General features: G+C 42.6%; 1 protein-coding gene across 2 annotated transcripts in view; it reads right to left on the minus strand.

The window, feature by feature from the left end:
• Positions 1-25,720, minus strand: part of gas2l3 (growth arrest-specific 2 like 3) — a 26,513-nt gene extending 793 nt beyond the window's left edge. The window contains exons 1-9 of one of the 2 annotated variants that reach the window (XM_004568873.3): positions 25,598-25,720; positions 12,714-12,769; positions 5,829-6,015; positions 4,792-4,910; positions 4,386-4,527; positions 3,381-3,444; positions 3,153-3,294; positions 1,186-1,290; positions 1-868 (exon numbers count right to left, since the gene is read on the minus strand). The exon at positions 1-868 is cut by the window's left edge and continues 793 nt beyond it. In XM_004568873.3, the coding sequence (XP_004568930.3) occupies positions 1-868; positions 1,186-1,290; positions 3,153-3,294; positions 3,381-3,444; positions 4,386-4,527; positions 4,792-4,910; positions 5,829-6,015; positions 12,714-12,737 (1,651 nt within the window). In that variant the 5' untranslated portion in view covers positions 12,738-12,769; positions 25,598-25,720. Of the gene's footprint in view, positions 869-1,185; positions 1,291-3,152; positions 3,295-3,380; positions 3,445-4,385; positions 4,528-4,791; positions 4,911-5,828; positions 6,016-12,713; positions 12,770-14,966; positions 15,116-25,597 lie in introns of those variants that run through there. The other variant, XM_076875734.1, reaches the window with a different exon arrangement.

The raw sequence follows: 25,720 nt of genomic DNA on the forward strand, positions 1-25,720 counted from the left end.
CCGTCTTCGCTCGCTTCACTGCCTCGAGACGGAGGCGCGAAGCAGAGGAGCCGGGACAACGTTGTGCTAGACGAGAGCGCTGGCTGGCGCCCAACGGAGGGCGGGTGTCTTTAGAGGTAGCTGACTGTACTGGTGCAGTGATAGGGCGCAGCTCTGGGACCAAGGTGGGAGAGGTGCTGGGGCTGGAGGGTTTGGGACATTTGGAGGACGGCTCAGGGCAGACGGGGCTTCTGGGCTGAGAGGAGGCACAGCGAGGTGGTGGTCTGAGCTTTAATTTGGAGGTGGAGCTTGGATCCACAGCAGCAGGTGATGGAGCTGCGGCAGAAGTCAGAGCTCTACCCTGACACCCAGGGCTAGGAGACTGCCTGGAAGTGCTACCCACAGGCGTGTGGGGCTTAGAGGAGTAACCTTTGGAGGTCACAGGCAGAGGAAGCTGGGTAGGCTTCCTGGGGAAGGACCCAGTCATCTGGATGTTCTTCTTAGGCGCACACACTGAACCCTTCCTGGGCATTGTGGGTGTGCAGGCTGGAGAGGCGTTGTAGGACCGACACGTCTGACCTACGGCGGACACAGACGCTGGCTTACAGGCTTGAGTCGAAGAGGAGGAAGAGGTAGAACAGGAAGAAGATGAAGAGGAGGATGAAGGTGACATGAGATCAGTGACAGCAGCGAGCGGGTCCATGTCAGGAGGAGGAGCTGAACTCCCATGATGACCCCCGAGGCCTGGGGGGCCTTTTTGGAAGGCCAGGATCTTCTGCTCCAGAGTGGTGAACTGCAGTACCCGCAGCGGGTCGTATTTCAGCAGGAAACCTCGGAGGGTGTCCCAGCCGCCACCGACGCGCACCATCACATGTTTGCCATGAAGCATCTGAGGACACAAAGCAGAAGAAGGGCTGCTGTAAAAATTCACTCATTTTCAGTTTGGACAGTCCAACACCAACAAGTCCTTCAGTAACTGCAGACACACAGATGTAGTTTGGCTCTTTGGACAGCGGCGTTTTTATAATGTCATCACATCCAGCCACAATTGGTTAATGAGCTTACATGTTGAGTTACAGTTAAAGCCGCTGCGACTGCCAGGGGATGCACACATTGGCAACAGCCACCGTGCATACTTGCTAAAATGAGTAGTCTTTGGCTGTTTTTCATTTGCCCACCTCAACTGCAGTGTGCGTTCATACTAACCCGAATGAAGATGGTCTTATCTCCGAGTCTGTAGCGTCCCTCAGACAGGTACTCGATGGACACTCTGTTAGAGCAGTTGCAGGGTGGGTTGTCCATGTCATGCTCCTAAATGAGAAAGGGAAAGACACAGTAAAAGGCAATTAGAAAGCTAAATTAAAAGTTTGCCTGGCAGCGATGCTGCATTCCCAACGTAATGGATATCAGCAAGGATTTAAATGGGATCTACAGAGCTCATTTACTACTCCATAGATCTTATATTGATCCTGCATGCAGCACTTTGGGTTTATCCATCTCTAAAGTAGAAATTCTCAAACGGTAAGGCGCAAAGATTTAGAGTGGCGCAAACTTTTTTTAGATTCTGAAGTGATCCAGAAAATAGCTGCACCTCATTGGCTGCCCCTCTTCTGGCTCAGTATTTTTATGACCCATCTCATCACCATGACTGAGATGATCAAATAACGCCAAACTGATGTCAGCTCAGCACAAGAGCTGAAAAAGTAGCTGCAGACCAATTATTCAGAGCTGCCTCTACCTGAGCCCACACACTCATAATGCAAAACACTGGTGATCTTTAATAATGGGGGGAAAAAAAAAAAAAAACCCAGCACAACAGGTCCCCTTTAATGTAGGGTGACCAACTGTCCTCTTTTCCCCAGACATGTCCGCTGTTCGCGTTCTGTCCGGGGGGATTTTTGAGATTGATGAAAATGTCCGGGTTTTCTATGCGCCTACAGAGGACCCATATGTGTGACATCATCCAACAAGTAATTGTTCGGGCTAACAGATGCGCACCTGATGATGTTTAAAAGATGCCAAAGCGCAAGTGCAGCTTTTCAGAACTGCAAAAGAAATTTCCCTCGTACCGTCCCAGTAATTTTTCTTACACAGACGAGACTTATTTTTGTACCATTATTTACTTCCAGAGGTTTTTAAGCTATTTTTTTTTGCACTTGTTGACTTGTAAAAGCCTATATGATGTTTTTTATTTCACCATTCATTAACCGCACAGAGAAGGCATCGTTTAAATAGGTTACATTTTCAAACTATTTTTATTAAAGTTCTTCGTGACTAGGTCAAGTGTCTTCTTTTTTTTTTTTTTTTTTTAATCAAAATATGGTCACCCTACTTTAATGACCTCACGTTTGCTTAAGCGAGCAGTAATCCATCCAATAACTACACCTTCTGTGTCACTGAAGTCCAGCACGTCGACTTTATGTTAAAATTTCTCTAAAGATGAGACCAATGACCAGGTGATGAAGGCACCTGTCAGGCAGCACAGGTTACAAGGAGCTGATTGTTGCTGCTCAAATGTAATGGGCAGACTCAGCTGGTAATAGACACACTGGGATTGTGGATGCTTTTATCCAAAGTGCCTTCCACTTCAACGAGTGCAGTTTATTTTTAGCACAGCCATCTCCTCTGGGAATAAAACTATCAACTGTGACGGTGTTGGTGCATCATTTTACCCAGTGAACCACACAGAGGGCTGAACCCTCCTAACACCACCCTCAGTCTCCATCAGTGAGGCAGAGTGAGATGGACCACTTCCACCCACTGCGAGTACATATGTACGACGGCCCACATGTGTAGCCTGGAGGTCACGTGTCATTTGCCGTCACACGTGACCTCGAGTGGCGACAGAGCATCACATGGTGGGCTCTGATGCGTCATGCACCCTCTGGGGTGCCGATGGCCGTCTGGCGCCATCTTGGCTCAGCATCAATGCAGTTGCACATGTACCACATGTTCAGCAGCCTCACGCCAATGTGTGCTTTAAATTCCCAAACATCTCCTCATCTCTACGCGACCTATCAGGATCGTAATCCAGACGACACGTGCTCCGAACACAGCGACGTCGCTAAAGGAAGCCACAGATTTTGCCTCAAGGTGAAAAAAAAAACAAAAAAAAAAAAAAAAAAAAAACCTCATATCGTGTTTGTTTCAGTTTGTTTCATCACTGAACTCACCCCGGGTTGGTAGAGGCCGCCATGCTGGCAACACACGCTGAAGGTTTTGACCGCCGGAGGCGGCTCCTCTGTCAAGAGCAGAGTCTCCTCCATTTCGATCTCCTTCTCCAGCTTCACCAGCACAGGAGGCTCCACGCCGTAGCTGAGACGCACAGAGATTACAGTGGAAATTCAATCTTAAACCATTTCTAATCCCTCTAAAAGTGCCTTCGGTGTTTAAAGACTTACTTGGAGATGATGCGACCGATCTCCAGCAGACAGAGGCAAACCTGTCGAGGCTCCTTGTGCAGCACTGAGGTGGAAAACAAAGCAGATTAGTTACAACAACAGCTGACGCTCCTGCTCCCTTTGGATGGGGCGAAGCAGACAGAACAGGAGCGACAAAGTGAATTCACGTGTTGAACTCCAAAAGGTGACGCGACGAGAGCAACATTAAAGTTAATTATTCCCCGAGGAGACGATGAGGGATTCGGCGAGCATAACTACAGTCACTCGAGGGCACTAACAAAAACATTTATCTACATGTACACATGCTGTGCTCCAAATCGCCCCAATCCAGTTTGCTGGGGAGCCTTTCATTTGTAATGAAGTGATCTCCCATAGAGAGTACTCAGAGTGATTGCTCTCCTCAACAGATCCTATTAAACCATTAAGAAGTACAGCTTAAAGAGCAGACTCAACTTACAGCCCGGATCTAGTCCTTTTCATCCCATTAGCATGCTGAACATGAAGCCCAACATTGGAAGTTGAGGATAATTACATATGGTATAGCAGTTAGTACAAATCTACAAACCTCAAAACACTGAGGTGAAAAAGGAAAGCGTGCAGGAAAGCGCAAACCTTTTTCTAAGGTTTTTAATCCAAAAGCAGGAGTCAGCTGATAGAAAAATGTTGTGTGTTCACATAGTTGCATCTAAATGACCTGGATTAAAAGATTTTTATCAACTAAGATTACATTTGTCCTGTGCCAAAGTTTGAGACTGAGAACAAAGCTTAAAGTTTAATAACTGAAGAATTTTAATGAGTTACTTTGTGTTCTTACGGTAAGTCAACAGCCCAGAATCTGGCCCAAGTGCAAGTCAGATGGCGGTCAGAGTTCAAGCTGCAGTGCACGAGCTTGTATAAAGATATCTTACTTAAAAGGTAACAAGCACACGGCTACAAACAGGACTCCACCACAGAAAGCAAGCAGCTTGTTGTTGGTTTGTGCTGCAGTGTGTTGTAGGTCTTTACCGAGGCCTTCCGACTCAAACAAGCAGGTCTCCTCCACACCGATGTGTCGGCACCAGGCCAGGAAGTTGGCGGTGTTGTCGCGAGCAAAGAAGGAGCCTGGAGAGGCATCCCGCTTGCATGCTACCTTCCTTGTAGGAAACAGCTGTCATGGGGATAGAAAGTAAACCTTTATCGTCACGAACCATGACATCGAGGCGATTTATGTCAAACCACAGAAAATACACAGAAATCCAGCAGTCAATAGGCTGAATATAATCTGGTCAAATTCTATTAAAACGTGTCCCAAACACACGGCACAAAGGACTGTATGTCCAGGAAATTCATTTAGTTTCATCATACTGGGCATTCATAGGTCTTCCCAAACATTCCTTATGTGAGAGCAGGAAAGCTGAGCCGCGTGACTCACCTTGCTAAGCGCAGAGGGGCAGCTCTCAGCGATCTTAGTCTGCAGCACACCGATAAGCTTGCAGAGCTTCACACCATTATTCAGGTCCTCCATGAAAACCTCGGCTCTCACCTCCTCTCCTGGAAAAGAGAGGAGTTTATTATATTTTCTAAATTACAGAATAATCTCTACTCACAGTAACCGAGCTCAATGCTAAAACAGCCTACCTTACCTGGTTTTTTCCAGTTCTTTGAAAAGATCACGTTCACACAACAAAAGCCTTTTGTTGTCCTTTTGTTTAAACAGATACCACACTGAAAGACTTCAGCTTTTCAGCAAGAGCCTACTGAAGGAATTCTAGCGTTCCCACGACTCTTTATTGTTAAAAATCACCGCTCTAGGCAACTCTACAAAGGCTACCAAGGGAACAAAATCCACGATACCGTCCCGCAAAGTGAGAACGATTGCTCTGCAAAAGTTTATTTTCCAACAACAACAGTGAGCCCCCGAGGCCTGGAACTTTACCCACCGTTTGCCACCTGCTTCTGCAACGTCCAGCCTCTCAGGATTGATGATCAATGGTCAAACAGTTTAAAACAAATCTTATAATGTGGGTCTTTGTAGTCATGGTACCAATAATTTACATTTAGTGTCAGCACCTGCCCACATTCCTCATGAGAAAACTCAAAGTCTGCCTCTGAAAACAAACGTATTCAGCAACAACAATAGAGTTACCAGTCAGCTTTGATTTCCTCCTATATTCTAAAAGAGACAATAGATGTCAGTAGAATAGCACACACGGACAAAATGAAAGATTTGGTTCCACTGTGGTTTCAGTGGTTTGCTATGAGCTGGTTGGGAATAGCGGCATTCAAATCCAATTACATGGGAAACCCGTGTCAATAGCGCTTCAGTACTTTCCTAGCCTGGAGGTGGAAACTGTTCACATGCAACCGTCAGCTGTTAATTCCCAAACGCACAGGTTTGGACACAGGCACGGTTTTATAATACGCCTGGAAACGTTTAAGAAAAAGTGATGCAGAACAGCTGATGCTTACCCAGCATGCCAGTGAGCCATATGGCCAAGTCCTCCTGCATGGGCACCAGCGTGGCCTCGTGCCGCACCGCCAACCACTGGTCATACTGGAAGACATTTGTTAGGCCGGGGCCGTGCCGCTGCACTAATGGGCTGCGAGGGCTCTTGGGGCTCAGTGAGGGGGCGTCAAACTTCTCCCCAAACCACACCTGGAAACAAAGAATCGCACATGTAGGAAAAACAATTAAATAAAATCAAGAACACAAATTACTGTTTTAACCTCCTAGGACCTGGCGTCCACATATGTGGACATTTTTGGTTATTTAGACCCAGATACTCAATTTTGCTCTACAGGGGCCTGATATCCACTTACGAGGACACTATACTACCACTGTTCTATCGAAATAAAATAAAAAATAAAAAAATAAAAATCTGGTAATTCTTTGTTTTTACATTCATCAGGCCCCAATCAGCCCAAATATCAAAGAGAAATTAAAAATGCATGCCGTGGAAGAGTTCGGGTCTTAGGAGGTTAAATGCTGCCAACTGTCTTGGATGTCAGGGCTTGGTTTGTGCTTTGACACAAACTAAACTATCGAGTCTTGGAAAGGCACACACCGTCAATACAAGTCATGTCCAATCAGCTGAATGCAACACAAGTGGACTTCAGAGGAACAGCAGAGCAGAGTTTGTCCTGCTTGAAAGCAGGTAAGCTACCTGTTCTCCGACTCTTTTACTTCCTTTACCTCCAGGCTTTTGTTGTTCAGACAAATGCACAGAAAATATTATCTTTTCCATGAGGAGCTGTGTTATAAGTCTGAGCATGCCTCAGTCAGCACACAGTCTGTGAAAACACCAAGTCCACAGACTTTTTTTTTTAAAAGACACTGAAAAATGACTAAAGATTAGGAATCATTCCACGACTGGCTCTCTGCAACATTATGATAGCCTACCTACCCATTCAGCCCAGCACTGAGAGAATGAGGGGAATTTATGGGAGCCATCCATGCAGAGAGGATGTGTCAGGGATGCAGTCACAGCACACTTCACTTCTGTGAACACACACTCCACACAACATGCTCTAACAGATCCACTGAAGCTCAGCCTGTTTTTAAACCTTCCATCATCAGTTTGTGTGTTTCAGTTTTACTTTAATTGAGATCATGTCTAACTAAAAGCCATTATTCACTTTATCATTTTTTTTTCCTGACAGACCTAAAAACAAATAAATACATGTTTTGCCTGGAGTGAGCTGCTGACCCCAGCTCGAGACAGTGATGTCTCATCATGTTCATATCTTCTGTCACACACACACTCCCTTTCCATTCTCCCTCACTTTTTTAGTCATTGGTTTAAGTCACTAAATCTGATTTAAAAAGAAAGTAGAGAAAGAAAATACTCCTGAGACAACATCTGATGGGGTTGCAAAGTCATCTGTGTATAGCATTAACCTTGATTGTCAGAGTATTAGCAATGTGGTCACGTAAAAGACAAAGCTAAAGCTTCTTCTCCCCGAGTGTGTGTGGTCTGTATGGTGTGTGATGCAAGTGCACAAACTAGTTACCCCATTTTGTTCTTAAGTTTGATTGTTTACAGGCAGCCGACCATGTAATCTAGAAACCAGCAGCAGATGTGCACCGTGACAGCTCGTCCAGACATTACATAACTCACTTCAGGATGACACTCCCACCGCCTCCTACCCTGTATGCTGACATCTGTCTAGGATACAGTCTTTAATCTTTGCATCCATCTCATACCATTGAGCAAAAAGGGGACACGGAGTCCACTGTGCTTAAAACAAACCGCAGTCTTGTTGAGGCCTTGAATGAATTGCATTCGCTCAGCAAACGCTAATTCACAAACAGGAAACCTTCTGGGCAGCGGAACAGAGAGAGACTGTTATACAGTAATGGGCCTGTACTGATACTTTGAGCTATCCCAGACACTGTATGTGCAAGCTTCGAGTAGTCTTGTAAACAATGAAGCACTGAATTAGGGATATTGAGTCTTTGGCAAGATGCATCTATCTTTATAGTAAATAAAACTACATTAAAAAAGGGAATTTCAAGGAACTGGGGGCATGATTGTCCCTCATTTTAGGTTATAAGAGATTAAGAACTTATTAGGACTGTGTGAACTTGGTCTTTAACCTTCAATGTCAATATGCAGTCTTATAATGAGGATTCCAGAGAGAAAAGTGGGGGAAAAACAAAAACACACTCTTCCTATACAGTTTAACTGCAAAAAAAAAAAAAAAAAAAAAAAAACAAAAAAAAAAAAACAATCATGTTGTGTGCCCTCCATTTTTGCAAATCACATTTTGACTTTGAGGTTCTGCTCCGGTGATTTAATACGGCACAGCCATTAAGCTGGGGGATTCTCAAGAGGAAAGCTCATGAAAGCAGCAGAGGGCCAGAATTTCTGACTTTTAAACCAGTAAGGGTCAAAATTCACGACCATCATAGCCTAGGTTTCCCATACATCTCGAACATCCAACTTGAATCCTGTTTGTAGAGTGAGAGGTTTTAATCACACCTGATCTCACAGTGTTAGACGAGTCATAAAGTTGGGTTCAACAGTGCCAGCTCATACAAGCTGATGGCTCAGCTGATGAACTTCCATGCATCAATTAAATTAGATGATACAATGATGCTATATGAGGTGCTATTTGAGGCTTTAGCCTACATACAAGCCGCTTTGCAACCCACCTCCAAAACAGGACCTCTTTTCTTGTTATTTCTAACTTAACGATCATCACATTTCTTTTTGCTGAAAGCTGATGTGCTCTGTGTTGGGGTCCCTGCCTGCAGCTTTCCAATGTCTGCACTTTGAAGAGCTTTAAGAGCCAAAACAGACTCGTACAGGTAGACCTGAATGAGGGTAGATGTAAATAATCCTTTGGTGATAGTGGATCTGTCTGAACTGAGATAAAGCCCCATGTGCGTCCATGTCATATCACCTTTGACCCCAAAGTGTTGAGGAGCTTAAAAACACGGGAAAGTGGCAAAACGCCCGATGTTCAGAACAGTCCCGCTGTCTCAAGGTTGTCTCACTTCAAAAGATACCGATTACGCAACAGCTCAGAAGCTTAACCTGCCCACGGTGTTCTCTACAGTCACAACAACGCATGTTATTTTTTGCAACATGCAGCGTAGTGCAACTTTGGATTATCCCCAGTGGTCAGGCAGCAATTCTAATCGGCACAGCACCTTTTACGTCACTTCTCAAACTAGTACTTGCACCTGACTGTATGTAGGCTCAGTGAACATTCAGGTTTTAAAGCTTAATGAAGGAGAGTATAGGGGCATTCAACATTGACCCCTCCCCAAACAACCCTTCTCTGTTTACTCATTAGGTACAGGATTGTGTATTGGTAATCCAAAAAAAAAAAAAAAAAAAAAGAAAAAAAAAGGGGGCTTTATGCCTGTATGTTGCCAATTACTTGAATTACTAGTTTCTGATGCTCTTACCTTAAGCCACTTACACCAAGGGCAATTAAATTCCCTCAAACAATAGCAAATAGTAAGAAGGTCAAAGGGGAACACTGAGATACATCTATACATCTCTCTCCATCTAGTAATATCTTGATGTGTTCTCTTTAACTAATCCTGAGGGTGGTAAAAGAAGTTGACCCCTGATTAAACCATTGGTGGTTTGACCTCCAAGTGTCCTCGGGCAAAATGCTAAATACCAAGTTGCTCCCAATGGCAGCAGTGTGTGAATGGGTGAATAAGAGTCTTTATGGAGTGTTCTGAGCACACCGAGCTAGGAAAGAGTCACGTGAATGCAAAACATTTTTTTTATCTTTATTTCAATGACTCATGCAAAAGACGTCCATTGAAAACAAGAATTTATCAAGTTAAATGTTGTGTAGCTCAACTGGATCTGAAGGATAATTTCCCAATGTAAGAGTTTTCCTTACTTCCCATGGCCTGACTGACCTTTAAACCCATTAGGATTATAACAAACCCACAGCAGATTGGTTTGGCTAGGCTAAGCTAGCAAAGTCACTGTTCTTTTCAGAATGATATGAGCTTTCTGATTGGTCGAGTTTATAGGTGACCATTATCATCTTAAAGTTTTTCCTGTCTGTTATGTCTGTTTAGTGGTTGTAGTCATTTCTGCTAATCCATTTTCTGTTTTAGCAACAACCAGCATATTGAGCATTTGGCAGTTAAGGAATTTGATATTCCCCCCAGGAGGTGGTGGAGACCAAAGCAGAGCTGAAAGTGACTGTGGTCATTACAAATTCAAGCTAATGTTGCTGCCCCCCCCCCCCCCTTGCTACTTTTGTTCTCAGTGCACACCCAAAAATAAATAAATCCATACATCCATGTGCGCGTGCGTACATACACTGTCTATGTCTACAGATATCTCAGTTTCTCACTTGTGTTCTCACGTGATAGGAAAGTTCTGCTAAAAGCCCATCTAATTTTATCTTGGTGTGATTTTTAACCCACAGCTACTATCACAAGAGGTTTCAGGGGCAACAAAGCCTCAGACATTACATATGATAATCGCTGCATTTGTACTGACGCTATTATAGATGAATGCATATGCTGCTTAGACTTCCATGAGTGAATAACATCTTCAGCATGAGTGAGCAGAGCAGTCAGTGTGTGACCGATTATTGAATGTGATGGTGCTCTACATGGGCAGTGAAGCTCTGAGTCGAGCTGTGGAAGTCGCTGCAGTGTTACAGTCTGCATCATCACTACAATCTGATACGGATCAATAACCTCACAGGGTGACTGATTGATATTTGGAAAATAAAACCCACTAAATACCCTTCTTCTCCATCTACGTTGGTCTGTTTGGTCTGCTCTGTGGCACTGAAGCTTGAGATTAGGGATGGGTACCGGTGTCGGTTCTGACATAAACGGTAGTAACCAGACCGAAAAGCAGCGCACATTTCGGTGCTTTATTTCGGTGCTTTTTTTTCCTGAGCTGTGATACACTTCTAGCCAATCATTTTACGTTTCCGAGGATAGTAGGCGGGGCCAGGTACGTACGTTCTGTTAGAGCAGAGCTACAGATTAAAAATGTCCAAGGCGAAGCGGTCAAAAGTCTGGCTGTACTTCACAGCAAAATATGCAAACTCCGCAGCCTGCAACAAGTGCTTTAAGCTGATACTGTCAAAGGAGGTAACACCAAGAATCCGATTAAACAGCTGGCGACGCATAGCGGTTTTTTTAAAAGCCGAGAAATGCGCTGTATTTGATAGCTTGCTGCGAGACCTCACACCGTGCACGTCGGGTGGGTTGCCAGTTATCGGACCCGGAGCAACATCCCCCAAAAACCCGAAGAATAGAGTCCTGGCCCCTAGCCCTGCCAGTGTAACAGAAATGATGAGGATGATGGTGGCAGCAGCAGCAGTTCTTCTCTGCGTGAGTAGCTTCATGTTGTTCGTGTGTAATTTACGTTGAGTAGGCTAACCACGTTATTACATTAATGCATGTAAGGTGAACTAGCAAACCTCATCATAGCTACATGCGGCTGTCTTCATGTTTGATGGCAGATACTCCCTTCACCCTGCCAAAAAGGCTAAAATGACCAAAGAAAAAGTGGGAAACAGTTAAACATGAGAGGGTTTAAGTTTGTGGTTTTTCCATTGTTTAAGCACTGCTTCCAGCCAAGAGTGATGCCATATATGCCACATAGCTGCAGAAAAGGCTAACATTGTTATCTTTTTACAAAAAAAAAAAAAAAAACAACAACAAAAAAAAAAAAAAAAAAAAAAAAAAAAAAAAAAAAAAACAGCTGAACATGAGAGGTTTTTGGACAAAGTCTGTGTTCTCCATTCTTTAAGCACCGGTTCGAGCACCGCTTAAGCACCGGCACCGTTTCAAAAGTACCGATTTGGCACCGGTATCGGATAAAACCTAAACGATACCCATCCCTACTTGAGATGCTGCTAAAGGTCTGATAATCCAAATTAAAAGTTATAAAGAAGGACCTACCTTCCACATGTGAACAGCCGATGCATTTTTTGGGCAAGCAAAATCTTTTCCTTTATACTCTCATTTACCCAGCTTGTTTTTTACATTCCAAATTTCACTGAGATTATAGTTTGGTGCTACCAAACCATTATTTGGGGAAAACAAAAGAAAACTTAAAAAGAGACGGTGCTACATAAACTACAAAGGAAACTGAATATTATCTGGCGCAGGCAAACTTTCTAAGTAACGTAAACTTTTCTTAATCTGCAGCATCCAACCACAGTTCATCGACAGCTCCCAAAAGCCTCATCAACACATTGGCATCAGCCAGAGAGCTTTCCTGCCACATGTTATCCACATAGCACTGAGATACATATTTTGCATATCTTCAGTCCAAGACAGGCAGCGAGAGCGAGGACTTTCCAGACCAGAGAAAAGCATGTGACAAATTTGTAATATGATACATGTGTTGTTTTGGTTTTTGGGATGGGTAACACTTCGTTGCTGGGAGGGGTAGAGAGAGGGGGAAAGAAAAACAAACAAACAAATATATAAAAACCATTGTGCATTCCACCCACTCCCCCCTTAAAAATGTGCGGGGAAACTCCTCAGGGTCTGAGCAGTGGAACGTCAGACATGCATAACAAAAACAAGATGGCATGCTGCAACACAGGTGGGCTCACCACAGTTGTTGAGTGGAAAGACAGATGTCTGCACTTCTTTAATTTGAACACCACAATGTGCAGTATGTGGGAACTTCTTCCCTCAGCATAGCACTGAGGCTCTGACTGGCCCAAAGGGGGCGCTACGATAAGGACTCAAAATCAAGTTAGCACTACAGCATGTGCTAAAATATATAGTGGCTGTACAAGCCCAGAATGAGGACAGCACTGGTTTAAACTGAAATTAAACATCCATGTGTTTGTGAGCTTCATGTATATCAGACTTGAGATGGGGGATGAGCCTACCTGGATGCCAGCCTGGACAGCCATTACTTTGATCCTAGATGATTCCCCTTTTCATTCTGTAGAAACATGAAGGAAAAGAAAAGAAAAACACAGGTCTCAGACTAAATGAAGTTACAGTGCAAAACGTAACAGCAAATTCTAATAAGGACAATGTGTTTAAACATCTTGTGTTGTCTTTGCACCATTTTCAATTTAATAAAAATCCTTGTGCTGTTTTTATTTACCTTTTACATAAAGAATGCGAACAAGAAATTCCAGAGAGCTGCATCTGCGTTCCTGAAAACTGCTAATCAAGATGCACAGGGTATCTGATTAAAAGCTACCTAAGGGAGTTTTAAAGGAACAGTTCACCAACTCCTGCATAAACACATCATGTTGATGCATTTAATATGGATCTGGAGGTGATTAGCTGACTTTAGTGCAGCATGAAAAGACATGCTTTTTAGGCGTTTCTTTTGAAACAGCAGTGGGAGTGGTATCCACTTAAGAGTCTTGAGACCTTGGTGTTGCTGGACAGCAAAGAGAAATGCTGCACAAGTATGAGGTGGATGACTAACCGGCTTCTCTCTAAAAACTGGTTCCACCATGAAACTCATTCTGAGAACATATGGCGTTCTGTATTTGTACAGAGGGGGAAAATGTTCTTCATTTATCCAACTTTGAGGGTTTAAAAAAAAAATTGCACTAATATTCAGAGCAGGGTAAAATCCAGGTAATCTAATATTATTTATACAGCACATTTCACTACATGTAAGCTGTGTGTGCCAACAAGACCTGCAAGTTAGACAGCCACTCACTGTTGCTAAACCTGCTTAATGATGAGCCTAAAATTAACAATGTAATAAATCTCAGTTTCCCCAAACACCAAAGTGACATCTTTGCATCCATTAATATGATGAACATAAAATACAGCTGGAAAAGGTTTGGCATGTCATTTTTATGAATGATGCAAAAAATTAATCAATTGACTAGTTGTTTAATCAGTACTTTGGCAAACCCCCATACAGCAAAAGCTAGGTGAGGATAAAATGACAAATTATGTATTAGCTGGAAGAATTTACACAGTTGGTAATTTAGCTAGGTTAAAATCAAGTGAAGTATTGCCAATACTACAGCTTCATGTGTATGACAACATCATTACAAACTTTATCCAAAGTGGAAATGGCAATGTAGCCAATCATAAGCTGCTTTGTCTTGCTGGTGAGTCAAAAAAAAAAAAAAAAAAAAAATCAGTTTAAGAGTAGATAATGTGTGCTGTTAGCAATCAGGACTTTCTGACATTTCAGTGACTGTACAAAAAAATAAATTAATACAAATAATGAAGGTGCAGCACTATAATCAATAAATTTTGCTTATTGGCCAACCCTACACTGGAACATGCGAACTCTGGAGTCAAGGCAGAGCCCTATGAGAACAGTGACTTCTAAGCTCCATTTGGACACATGTTGATTATTTCATAAAGTCCATTCCATGTGGCTCTTCTCCCAAACTTAATTTTCATAGCTTTCCTTCATCTCTCAGTCACAGAGGGCCTGTTTTATTAACGAATTAGACAGGAAAGCCAAATGTGACTGTGCTGAGTTAAATAACAGAAGGAAGTTAAAGATATAAACAGCAAACAACCTTCTGCGTTAAAAAGGAGGTCCACGCTGTTTTTGCAGGACATGCAATGAGTTTAGGGGGAATCAAACTCTCACAAAGGGAGTGATGGAGTGCTGCTCTGCATTTTTCCCCCACACAGGATGTGAGGGATTACCCTGACCCTCCAATGTCCCTGAGGGCGTGTATGTTTGACAAAGAAAGACAGTGGGTGGGGTGAGAAAGCAATCCCAAGCATGGAGATCCTAATAACACTGACAATTTGGTCAACGCAGCTGAGGCAATAGTCTGTCAACACCAACCCCTACATTCTCCTTGGACACACAAACCTCAGCTGATATCCACCACAAAATGGAAAGTGAAATGGGTTTGTGAAACTTCTACACTGCAGGATTTCACTGTTCTGGTGTTTTCCACTGATGTTGTCATAAACAGATTGATAAAACTGACATAAAAAAGATACATTCCTGCAGCTTTACATAAAAATACCGCTACAACTGACACTGAAATGATTCGTTCATCAGAAGCCAGCCCGACAGTACTGTGCACAGTCATCCAATACCACAATTGCAGCCCAGCGGAGATGAAATGCAAGTCAGCGACCAAGGACAGGTCGGGGTGGACTAGAAAGGATGACAACACGAGACAACTTACCTGAGAACAACAAACATTTCGGACAGTCAGGGAAGATGCTGCAACAAGCAACTCTGATCAACGTCCAAAACATCCTCAATGACGAGCCGAAAACCCTGCGATGTGTCCGTGCAGAGCGGCTCCAACGTCTCTGCTTCCACGAGTTAGCGGGGAGGGAAAAGCAGTGAGAGAATGACAAGGAGGGAGGGTGGGATGAGAGATGGATGGGAGGAGGTGCAAAGGGAGAGCCCTGACTAATCAAGTGGCTATGCTTCACTAAGCCCTGACCACCCCCTTGCTTCCTCCCCCCAACAATCCTGTCACGGTGGGACCCCTCTCACAAAGCATCCATTGTTTTGTTAGCTTGACACAGACACACACAGACACACACACACACCCCTCAAAACCAGTAACCAAATGAGGAACTCTCCAATCAGGGTGCCTAACCCTAACCCCCCCAGGCTTGTCCCACCAGAGCATCCACACAATCTTCCAAGCCAGTACCCAGCAGAGTGTTTGAGGATGGAGGCAGGCCAACAGTAAGAACCTCTCCAGTTGTTAAGCCGCAGGTGCAAAGGAAAATGACATTAGCATCCATGTGGAAAGGGCTTCAAGAAAACTGCCTCAAAGAGTAAACTTCAAGGCGGCAAAAGCAGAACACATGACATCATCGGATCAGATGCCCAGATGTTGGTCTGACACAGTTGTTTCAAGTAGCTTCAAGTAGACAATCAAACCCAGATTGTTGACTTGCCACAGCATCTGTAGATTGTCTAATTCTCTGCAAGATATCACAACATTCTCCGAGTAATTCCTGGTGTTGCTCAAGATCAAACAACATTTTTTTTTTTAAGATTTGAGATAAAGTTCAGGGGAATGTGTGTGACTGTTGCAGTATGGGTATTGGCAATAACTGACAGATTAGGTCAGAGACCGAGCACTGAGAAGCATGATTTGTTACATCTACGTCAAGCTTAAGAGGATTTCAGTGAAGTCTTTTAAAGCACGCTTTGGACATAACCTCAGGGCTACAAAGCAAAATACCCAGAGGCAGTGGAAAAACATGGCGACATTTAGAGTTCTAAAGATCCAGAATGGCTCTGCTTCTTTTCGGCATACATGCATTCGTGACGGGTCACGCTCAACAACACTGGACAAAGGGCAAATCTTTGGCTCTGGACTCCAGTTGTGTGCATCTGGGGCTCCAGCAGAGCCTGAGAGCACGATTTCCTATAGAGACCAAAGGCACCCACACACAGTCAAATGTCAAGCACAGAGGAGGGCGAGAGCTGAAGTCAAAAAAATGGGGAGGCGAAGACAAAGCACGTTTCACTATGGTGAACTTTGGTGTGGCACACTGGAAAGGGCAGTGTTTAACTCTATGACACTGAGAACTACCACGCACATTCCTCCAAGGTCGTCTGAGGGAAGAAAAAAAAAAAAAAAAAAAAAAAAAAGGGCCCAGTCTGTTCCCCTCTAAACCACGTTTCCATGTAATTTAGTGCATTTGCTACAGCGCACTTATCATTGGGGTAAAGCTTAAGGGTAGGAATGATTTGGCATAGCAGAGATAACTGGTTGGGATCAGGGTAAGGTTGAGATCAATTTTATCAATCTCAGACTAATTCAGGCTGGTGATAATGTCCCATTCACATTTAGATAAGAGGAAAACATCAGGGAACATCAGCACTCTTCAATCCATATGGAATGCGTCTTCATCAACTTACAGCTCTTGTTGACAGGATTTTTTTTTCTTTTTCTTCAATATCCTGGCTCTTAAAATCAAGAGCCATCAAGCGGTGCGGGTTCGTAGCTTAGCAAAGTTGTACTAAATACAACCAGAATTCATACATAGGAATGGGTACCGGTATCCGGTGCCATGATGGCACCGGTTCTGACATAAACGGTAGTAACCAGACCGAAAAGCAGCGCACATTTCGGTGCTTTATTTCGGTGCTTTTTTTTCCTGAGCTGTGATACACTTTTAATTCTAGCCAATCATTTTACGTTTCCGAGGATAGTAGGCGGGGCCAGGTACGTAAGTTCTTTTAGAGCAGAGCTACAGATTAAAAATGCCCAAGGCAAAGCGGTCAAAAGTCTGGCTGTACTTCACAGCAAAATATGCAAACTCAGCAGCCTGCAACAAGTGCTTTAAGCTGATACTGTGATACTGTCAAAGGAGGTAACACCTCAAATCCGATGAAACACCTGGCGACGCATAGCGTTTTTTTTAAAAAGCTGAGAAATGCGCCGTATTTGATAGCTTGCTGTGAGACCTCACACCGAGCACATCTACTGCGGGTGGGTTGCCTGTTATGCAACATCCCCCAAAAACCCGAAGAGGAGAGTCCTGGCCCCTAGCCCTGCCAGTGTAACAGAAATGATGAGGATGATGATGCAGCAGCAGCCGTTCTTCTCTGCGTGAGTAGCTTCATGTTGTTCGTGTGTAATTTACGTTGAGTAGGCTAACCACATTATTACATTAATGCATGTAAGGTGAACTAGCAAACCTCATCATAGCTACATGCGGCTGTCCTCTTGTTTGATGGCAGATACTCCCTTCACCCTGCCAAAAAGGCAAAAATGACCAAAGAAAAAGTGGAAAACAGTTAAACATGAGAGGTTTTTGGACAAAGTTTGTGTTTTTTTTCCATTGTTTAAGCACTGCTTCCAGCCAAGAGTGATACCATATATGCCCCATAGCTGCAGAAAAGGCTAACATTGTTATCTTTTTACAAAAAAAAAAAAAAAAAAAAAAAAAAAAAAAAAAAAAAACACCACACAAAAACAGCTGAACATGAGGTTTTTGGACCAATTTTGTGTTCTCCGTTCTTTAAGCACGGTACCGTTTCAAAAGTACCGGTTTGGCACCGGTATTGGATGAAACCTAAACAATACCCATCCCTATTCATACATAAGGTACACGGGATTATAAGGGGCACTGTCGATTTTTAGAAAAATCAAAGGATTGATTTTAAGTGTGCCATATTTAAAAAAACAAACAAAAAAAAAAACACAACAACAACAACAAGGTAATAACGACGGCCCGCTAGCATGCTCTACCAAAAATAGTGCTTTGTTGTGTATCTGACAGACGAAAGCTAAACCAGTTCCACACCACTGAAGTTGCAGCATTTTTACAAACCAATTCTGGCTCATCCGTTTCATTCAACAATCTGCTTTCGCCCTTCTCATTCTCCGTTCCTGCCATGTGCGTATAAAAACAAAGGCACTGCTCATGCGCGTTTTACCCACATCGCGATATTTCATTTTCTTATCGTTGCCCAACATTATACCAGTATTACCATGAACGGTATGATATGGCCCAGCCTTAGCTATGAGTAAGAAACACTTTGTTACAGGTTTTACTCCCTTGGTGTAGAAAGAAGCCCCTTTCAAGATGGTCCATCTACATGACCACTGCAGTCTTCAGTGTGTATGCAGTGTCAGATAATGCGTAATACTCAGACTTTAATAGGACTTAAAGGAAATATTCCTAGCTGGAGCTTCCCTGCAGCGTAACTCAACATAGATGCTGTGTGCACATTTTGTTGAGGGTGGGGATGAGGCATCTGTCCGCATGTTACCAACACAGATCGCCTCTCTCCAGTCGTAGCCAGTAATCATTTAAGAGGATCAACGCTATTCCAGACAGCAGAGCGCATCCACCTCCACGACGCTCCGTCACCACAACACACACAGCACGTGGCGCACACATGCTGCCTGCAGCGCTCCAGCGATTCATGCGCTCACCCGTGCATAAGTGCAAAACAGAAATGAGAGCAGATTACGTAATGAGTTAAAAGTAGAATGTTTCGGGAGGTGATGTCCTTTAGATTTTCCACTAGATGACACTGTGTACGTGTTGGTGGGTGGGGGGTGGAAATGGAGTAAACATGGGTAAAGATACAGGAAAAGTTAGCCATGTGAACTCCAAAAGTCCTCGAGGGATCTCTTGAGATGTAGAAGAACTCATGTCTCATTAGTGCATGACTTAAGTCCATCAGTATTAAAAAAAAAAAAATAATAATAATAATAATAATAATAATAATAATGTGTTATGGATGCCACATACCTTCTTTTCTCCAACGTGCTAACATATCTAATCAGGACGTCAGCATGGACATCCATAGAGATTGACTGAAGCGGACCAATACCAGTAATACCAATCATACAAGCCAGTTTGTTTCTATGACATTCAGGCCTTCTATAAATTAGAAATCTACAAGGATTCTGCTGGACATCCTTTTAGTTAAGATGTTTTTAATGTGAAAGCAATGGCCTGGTTAATGTAATACCACCAGCAGAGAAAATAGATGAGTAATATCCCAGTCCTTTTTACCCACAGTGTGACGTGGCTGTGGGCCAGTGAACCCTCTGCTGCCTTGCCTTCCTGCAGTCCAAAGAAGTTCTGCTGGACCCGACTAACCCCAAGAGAATACCAACTCCTCCCCTATTAAACTCTTTCCTGCTGAGCCCTTTGTGTCTGGACTTAATTACTCTGTCGAAGGAGCATTTCATTTGGAGCCTGGTCTCCCTCCTTTTCATTACAGATGGGGCCCAACTGCACTGTGTTCAGAAGGAAATTCATTCAGTTGAGGAGAATGAAAAAGTAAATATACTTCAATAGTCTGTGAGTTAACTAAGTCCTGCATCTTTAATTAAACTATTCTGTCTAAAGCCACCACCACCCCTGGCCTGCACAGGCTTGCTAATCGTGGTTTTCCACAGTAAAAAGACTCGTTCCCTTTCAATCATTTCTTGGACTTGACTCCTTTGTCCTCATTGGAGCAGCCTTTCCTTAGAGGCGAGTCAGTGGGAGCAAAGCCCATCTTAAAGGCTCAAATGAGTGGGAGCCACCTGCCAATCCATTTTGATTTGTTGATGCTAATCCATGGCTCAATACATGTTACCAGGTCAACTGTAGGATTTCAAAACCCCTTTCTGCTGACTCAGGATCAGGCTTTTTACCCAGCTTTCCACAACCTTGACCGCTGAAGAAAATTATTGAAGCCAAGTCTAGGTCAATAAAAAGGAATACCACAAATAAAATCATCCTAGGAGTCAAACTTTTCCACAAAATATATAATCAGTCATGCATTTATCCAAAACACACCAAGTTCAGTTATTCAAAAAGATCTCATATTTATGAAAAGCCTTTCCGACGTCCACATCATTATTTAGTACATTGTGTAAAATACCACCACTAGGGATCGGTAGATTGCAGACTGCAGTATGAATTCTGTTCTCTTATTGCTCCCAATTCAAGTGCACAGTCCTACCTACAGTGGCCGCTGTAGGACAAACAACTCTGTTCATCTGTAGTGAGCTTTAAGCTTTTAACAGCTACTAAAAAAAAAAAAAAAAAAAAAAAAAAAAAAAAAAAAAAAATTAAATATTTCTTGGTCAAGACTCCGATTTGACCAAAATGCAACAAGCCCCTTCTCTAACCAAGTTCTACACCAGCTGCAAAGCTTCAAACATCAGTTCAAACAGACATTTTCCCCCAATTTCACAGTTGACTTTGTTTTGTTTTTTTTAATTAAGTTCCTGTGTGACATCAGCCGTCAGTTGGCTGCGTCAATCACCAGTGTTTGACAAGGCAAGGTAACACTTAAAATGCACCACACTTGGCAAGATCCCTACTCTGAGCTGTGTCTGCTGACCTCACGTGTACACCAACTACACTGACCTCTTCAATTCAACCACAGTTGAAGAATAAGCACAACACCATGAGTTCATTGAATTAATAGTGACCTGGGATGTGACGTTGTGTACTGAAAGTTAAACCTGGAAGGAAAAAGTTGCAGAAATGTGGCCAGACTCAGACTATGCTTTTCCACTGTAAACATGTTAGTTAATCATTTTCCTTACTGATAATATGAAAAAAAATCAGGCACACGGACATTATCTTTTGCCATGTCCGACATCTGTCAATAATCACACACAGAGCCTCAGTGTTGCTATGCTACAGGTCTTATCAGGGTCAGTTCAGATAAGTCCCTATAGCCCAAAACATCCATCTTGGCCATTATCAATTCTTCACAGAGTCAGGCCAGAGAGATTTAAAAGGTCGAGTGGTTGTTGAGCTCAGCCTTATTAGCCACATTTTTGTTCAGTAACAAATCAGTTTAAGAGGGCATGAAACTTTTAAAATCTGGGGCACCTTTAACACAATGAGCCTCACTGGTGCCAAGATGAGGTGGAAGGACTGATCAGGAGGGGAAAACCCCCCCCAAAAGAAGCAGCTACAGCATCTGAATGCAAGATGATTTGCCTACAACACATTTACTTTTATAGTGTATTTAAATGTTTATACATTAATTTATACATTAAAACAAAAAGTTTATTTACAGCTGAATCAGTCAGCTGATCCTTTATTCATTTCATTTAAAAAAAAAAAAAAAAAAAAAACGAACTAGTCAAATGAGCTTAACTCAACTGTGAAATGATTGAGTTCAGCTAGTTCAGAGAGTGCTGAATGTTCCAGATTTCTATAGTATGTACACAGTTTTAACCAAAAAAAAAAAAAAAAAAACAACACAAATCTAAAGTTCCCTCTCAGATAAATCATAAACATGCACCTTTTCAAAGTCTGTGTTCCCTACAGTTATATTATATAAGCCTGCCCACTGGGTCACCAGCCCCGACACTCCTACTGCCCGTCCCAAGCCAGATAACTCACACCAAGTTACATTTTTAGGTGAGCCCCAAATGGCGCAACTGAAACAAGACAATTTTTGTTATCTGAAAAAAAAAAAAAGAAAAAAAAAAGAAAAAAAAAACAAAACAGACTTACTAACAAATGATCATCCTTGTTCAGACAGTTCACATGCTAGAAAGCAGTAATACCGGCGGGCCCTGCGTTTAATCAGAGCGTGCAGCAGGCGTAGCAAAAGTTCACATTGAGCTACGCTGCACCCACTAAAGCTGCAAGAGGCTTAAAGAAGGGGCGGCTGATTACTACCAATTGCAAACAAAGTAATTGGGAATTAAATATTTTTAGAGAGGCAGGTTACAAACAATATTATTTAATAATTCCTCAACCGAGGACCAAGTAGTTGTAGATTTTAATAGATCTGAAGACAATCATCAATGGAGTTCTTCTTGCAGACACTAATGGTTTAACTGCTGCTCCAGCTGATCCCACCACCATTCCAATTACTGCACAACTGAACGACTCTGGATATTAAACACCACCTATGAATAATGCATGCATGTCAGCTGCGCTCTGCACCATTTACAGACCTCCACCTATCAAGCATCAGCATCCCTTACTTTTTTGGGGGTTTTTTTTTTTAAAATTCACACACACAAGACAAAGCAGGCCTTAATGAGTTAAACATGCTGTGGGCACATATGGGCTGAGATGCTGCATGTGTGGACACAATAGAGATGGTAATGAAATCTTGGATTAGCCCTCATTTATTTAGGATATAGCTTACAGGAAGGGGATGAGGGGCTTCAGGGAGCCTTGGCAGGTCCAAAACATGAGGCCTGATGCCAAAGATCAAGCAGATGGTGATTATGAAGATAGCTGGAAATGAGGTTGCTGCTCATGTGTGCACTCAATTATCAAGAGCAGGCCAACGACAGCCATGTCTGAAACAAAGTGAGCCACTGTATTGTTGTCAATCTGGAGACAGATTACAGTCTAGATGAGAGCACAGTGCCATGGGACTCAAATTTAATTAAAAAAAGAAAAAAGTAGTCAACAAGTTCAACAAAACCAGCCTATAAGGTGTAAATACAACAAAATAAAACCAGTACCGGTACCAAAAAGGGAAGATTCATTCATAACACACGGGAAAAGCTCCAGGGAAACGGAGTTAATGATAAAAACAATTTAAAAAAAATAAATAAATTGTTTTTATTGTTTAAAACCAATAAAAACCCTGAAAACCATAAATTTCACACCTGAGCCTCAACTCTTACGGTCCGGTACCAAACGACTCACGGACCGGTTGGGGACCTCTGTTCTAGAGGACTTCAAAAACCAGCCATTTAATTGTGGATTACCGGTAGCAATTTTTCAGCAAAGAAACCTGTGAACACACCACTCTGTAACGGTGGACCCAAGAAATACCAGCCGGAGCGACTTTGACAATGCAGAACTTTTTATTAAACTCGGGGTTGTACGTGGACACATATACTCCCGCGCTCTTTCTCTGCTGTCACCTCCGTCTCCGTCTGTCACTGCCAACATATAAAGAGACACAATCACTGTCAGATCCCAGCACACCTGTTCACACCGCCCCGGGAGCTCACTGCGTCACCCCTCCTCTGCAGCTGGCCAAGGACCACACCCACGCCACACACTCATATACGTATTTTCAAACATTTGAATATTTACACATTTATCAAACATAAATCAACATTAGAAATTATCTGGATTTGTGTTTGAGACCACCTTGCAAACAAATGTAGTCATCAGTCTCCTTTTTGCTTCCTTTTGGTCTCCTCCAGCAGAGTATACCAGAGCTTAGATTATGGTAGGGGTGGGGCATATCACATTTTCCATAATAATGATAAACACAGATATGAATTTTTATGAGATAGAAAAGTGTTCCATTTCGTTATCAGTGACACCGTGCATTTATGTTTTCTTAGCACACCCAGCTACAAGATAAGCCCAGGAACGTCTGACAGCGAGAGCTACAGGTCAGCCTCGGATGGTGTGGACTTGTCACAACCTAAAAAAAGAACCAAAAAAACAAACAAACAAAAAAAACCAAACCCAAACTCAGCATTAGCGCTGGTATAAGAATATGGTAAGCCGAACCATAATAACGATGTGATTAATGGTAAGCCTAATGGTAATGCCCCCAATGATTGTGAAAAAACAAAATTGAAATAAAACTATTACTTTTTTCCCCTTCATTAACGTGGTGCACCAATGACGACAACTATACAGACTTCAGCTAACAAGAACAGTAATGGTTTCAACAAGTCCAACAAGGAGCAAAAAAATAGAAGCCCTTTGTTTGTTTGTTTTAAACAAGCACTACATTAACAGTTGGATTGCGTGGCTCAACTTTCAGATGCTGGATAAAGTCCAGCCTGATAACAGGATTTCATCTGGGCATCTAAGAATAGCAGCAGTGTGAATAGAGCTAAACATGGCACAACAAGTACATTAACCTGATCACTGATGCTAATCCTAATGATCGAAGTCACTTTCTAAACGGACTGTGCAGGTCAAACCAGCGGCATGTTCACACCCAGCAATTATGGTGAGATTAACAGATATGATGTACTATATAGGATCTGTCTATAAAATGCTAAAATATTCATTTTCTTTTTTGTTATTGAGGCTGACGAGCTAAAGGCAGCAGGGGAAAAAGAAAAAAAGTCTTCTTGTTGTGAGACAAAAATAAACAACCATGAACTGATTGCCAGCACCTATGGCGCAATGTGTGAATGGTCCTTCCCTTTTGTTACACTCTTTGCAGGAAGCACCTGCGGGTCTTTTACTTCATCCCTCTTCCTCCAGCAGGAAAGGAGGATTGTCAAGGACCCGAGACTTCATGTAAAAGTACTCCCTCTTCACTGTGTGGGCACAGCGGGCGCTCTTTGATGCAAAAACAGCTGCATGAGAGCCGCTAATCTAACCTACTCTTTATATTACTCTACTGTCAACAAACATAATGCTGTGCGATACTGCAAATGTTGGTATCGATCCAATATAAAATAAATACAGGGCCAGGTTCACCAAATTCTGCACACATTTTTGGATCAACATCTTATGTCTAAACGTGCTATAGGCTAAAAATAAAACAGAACTTACAGTTAACACAAAAAGTTCAGACATTTTACATAACGTATGTTTGAAGTGTATTTTTGCATTTCCAAAAAATATATTTTAAAGATATGTAATTATGTAAGACAAGTCAGCTGGCTACATACTGAATTAGAGGACAGAAACAAAGTATCGATCCTATCAAGCTAGTATCGATACCAACACCGGTGTTGATATCGATCCACCCTCCTCTACAAACACATCATCGCCTTCAGCCTCTACCCCTGCAACACCTCGACACACACAGTCTCCTAGGTTAGATATGTACTAGTAAACTGCTAATCCTCTTAACTATTTATTCCCACCCTAAATTTGGCCTTGCTCCATAACGGGAGGCGTCGCCACACACACCGCAGCAGCACGCACAGACCTGTCAAGAGGAATCTTTACAGTTCAAGGATGCGAAATGGTTTGCAAAGTGCCTCAAAACATAATTACAGTCTGTATGAAGAGAAAAGCAACTGTCCCACAGAACAGTTAACTACGATAATAATAATAAAAAAAATAGGCAACCAACTTTTAAAAGCAAACTTGACCTGTGCTTCAAAAACAGAGTTTTCTCTAAAAACAACAAAAAAACCAAAACAAAATAGACACAGTCAGGAACACGTCTGAATATTTTTATTTTAATTCAGAGACCTATTAAAACCCGTATATAATTCAGTTTATATTCTCTGGTTCTGGAAAAAATAACGGCGCTTTAGTCGGAACCGTGTTAGCACAGTCCACGAGGCTCCCTCAAAGATTTTCGGGAGGACCCGCAGACAACCTCTGCACAGGCGAAAACTTTCAGATACATTTTCCTTCTTTTATTTATTTCCTGTGACAAAGAAAGTAACAGTTTCAGACTTACCAGCGGCTGAGCAGGAAGCAGACTCTTGACGAAAAACTTCTACTCCTTGTGGAAATGTTGACTTGTGTGACTCCTCGCCACTAATTTTCTCCAGAGTCGCCACTGCTGCTGGATATTTGTGGG

This window comes from Maylandia zebra, linkage group LG17 (genome assembly GCF_041146795.1).
Source record: "Maylandia zebra isolate NMK-2024a linkage group LG17, Mzebra_GT3a, whole genome shotgun sequence".
NCBI lineage: Eukaryota > Metazoa > Chordata > Actinopteri > Cichliformes > Cichlidae > Maylandia > Maylandia zebra.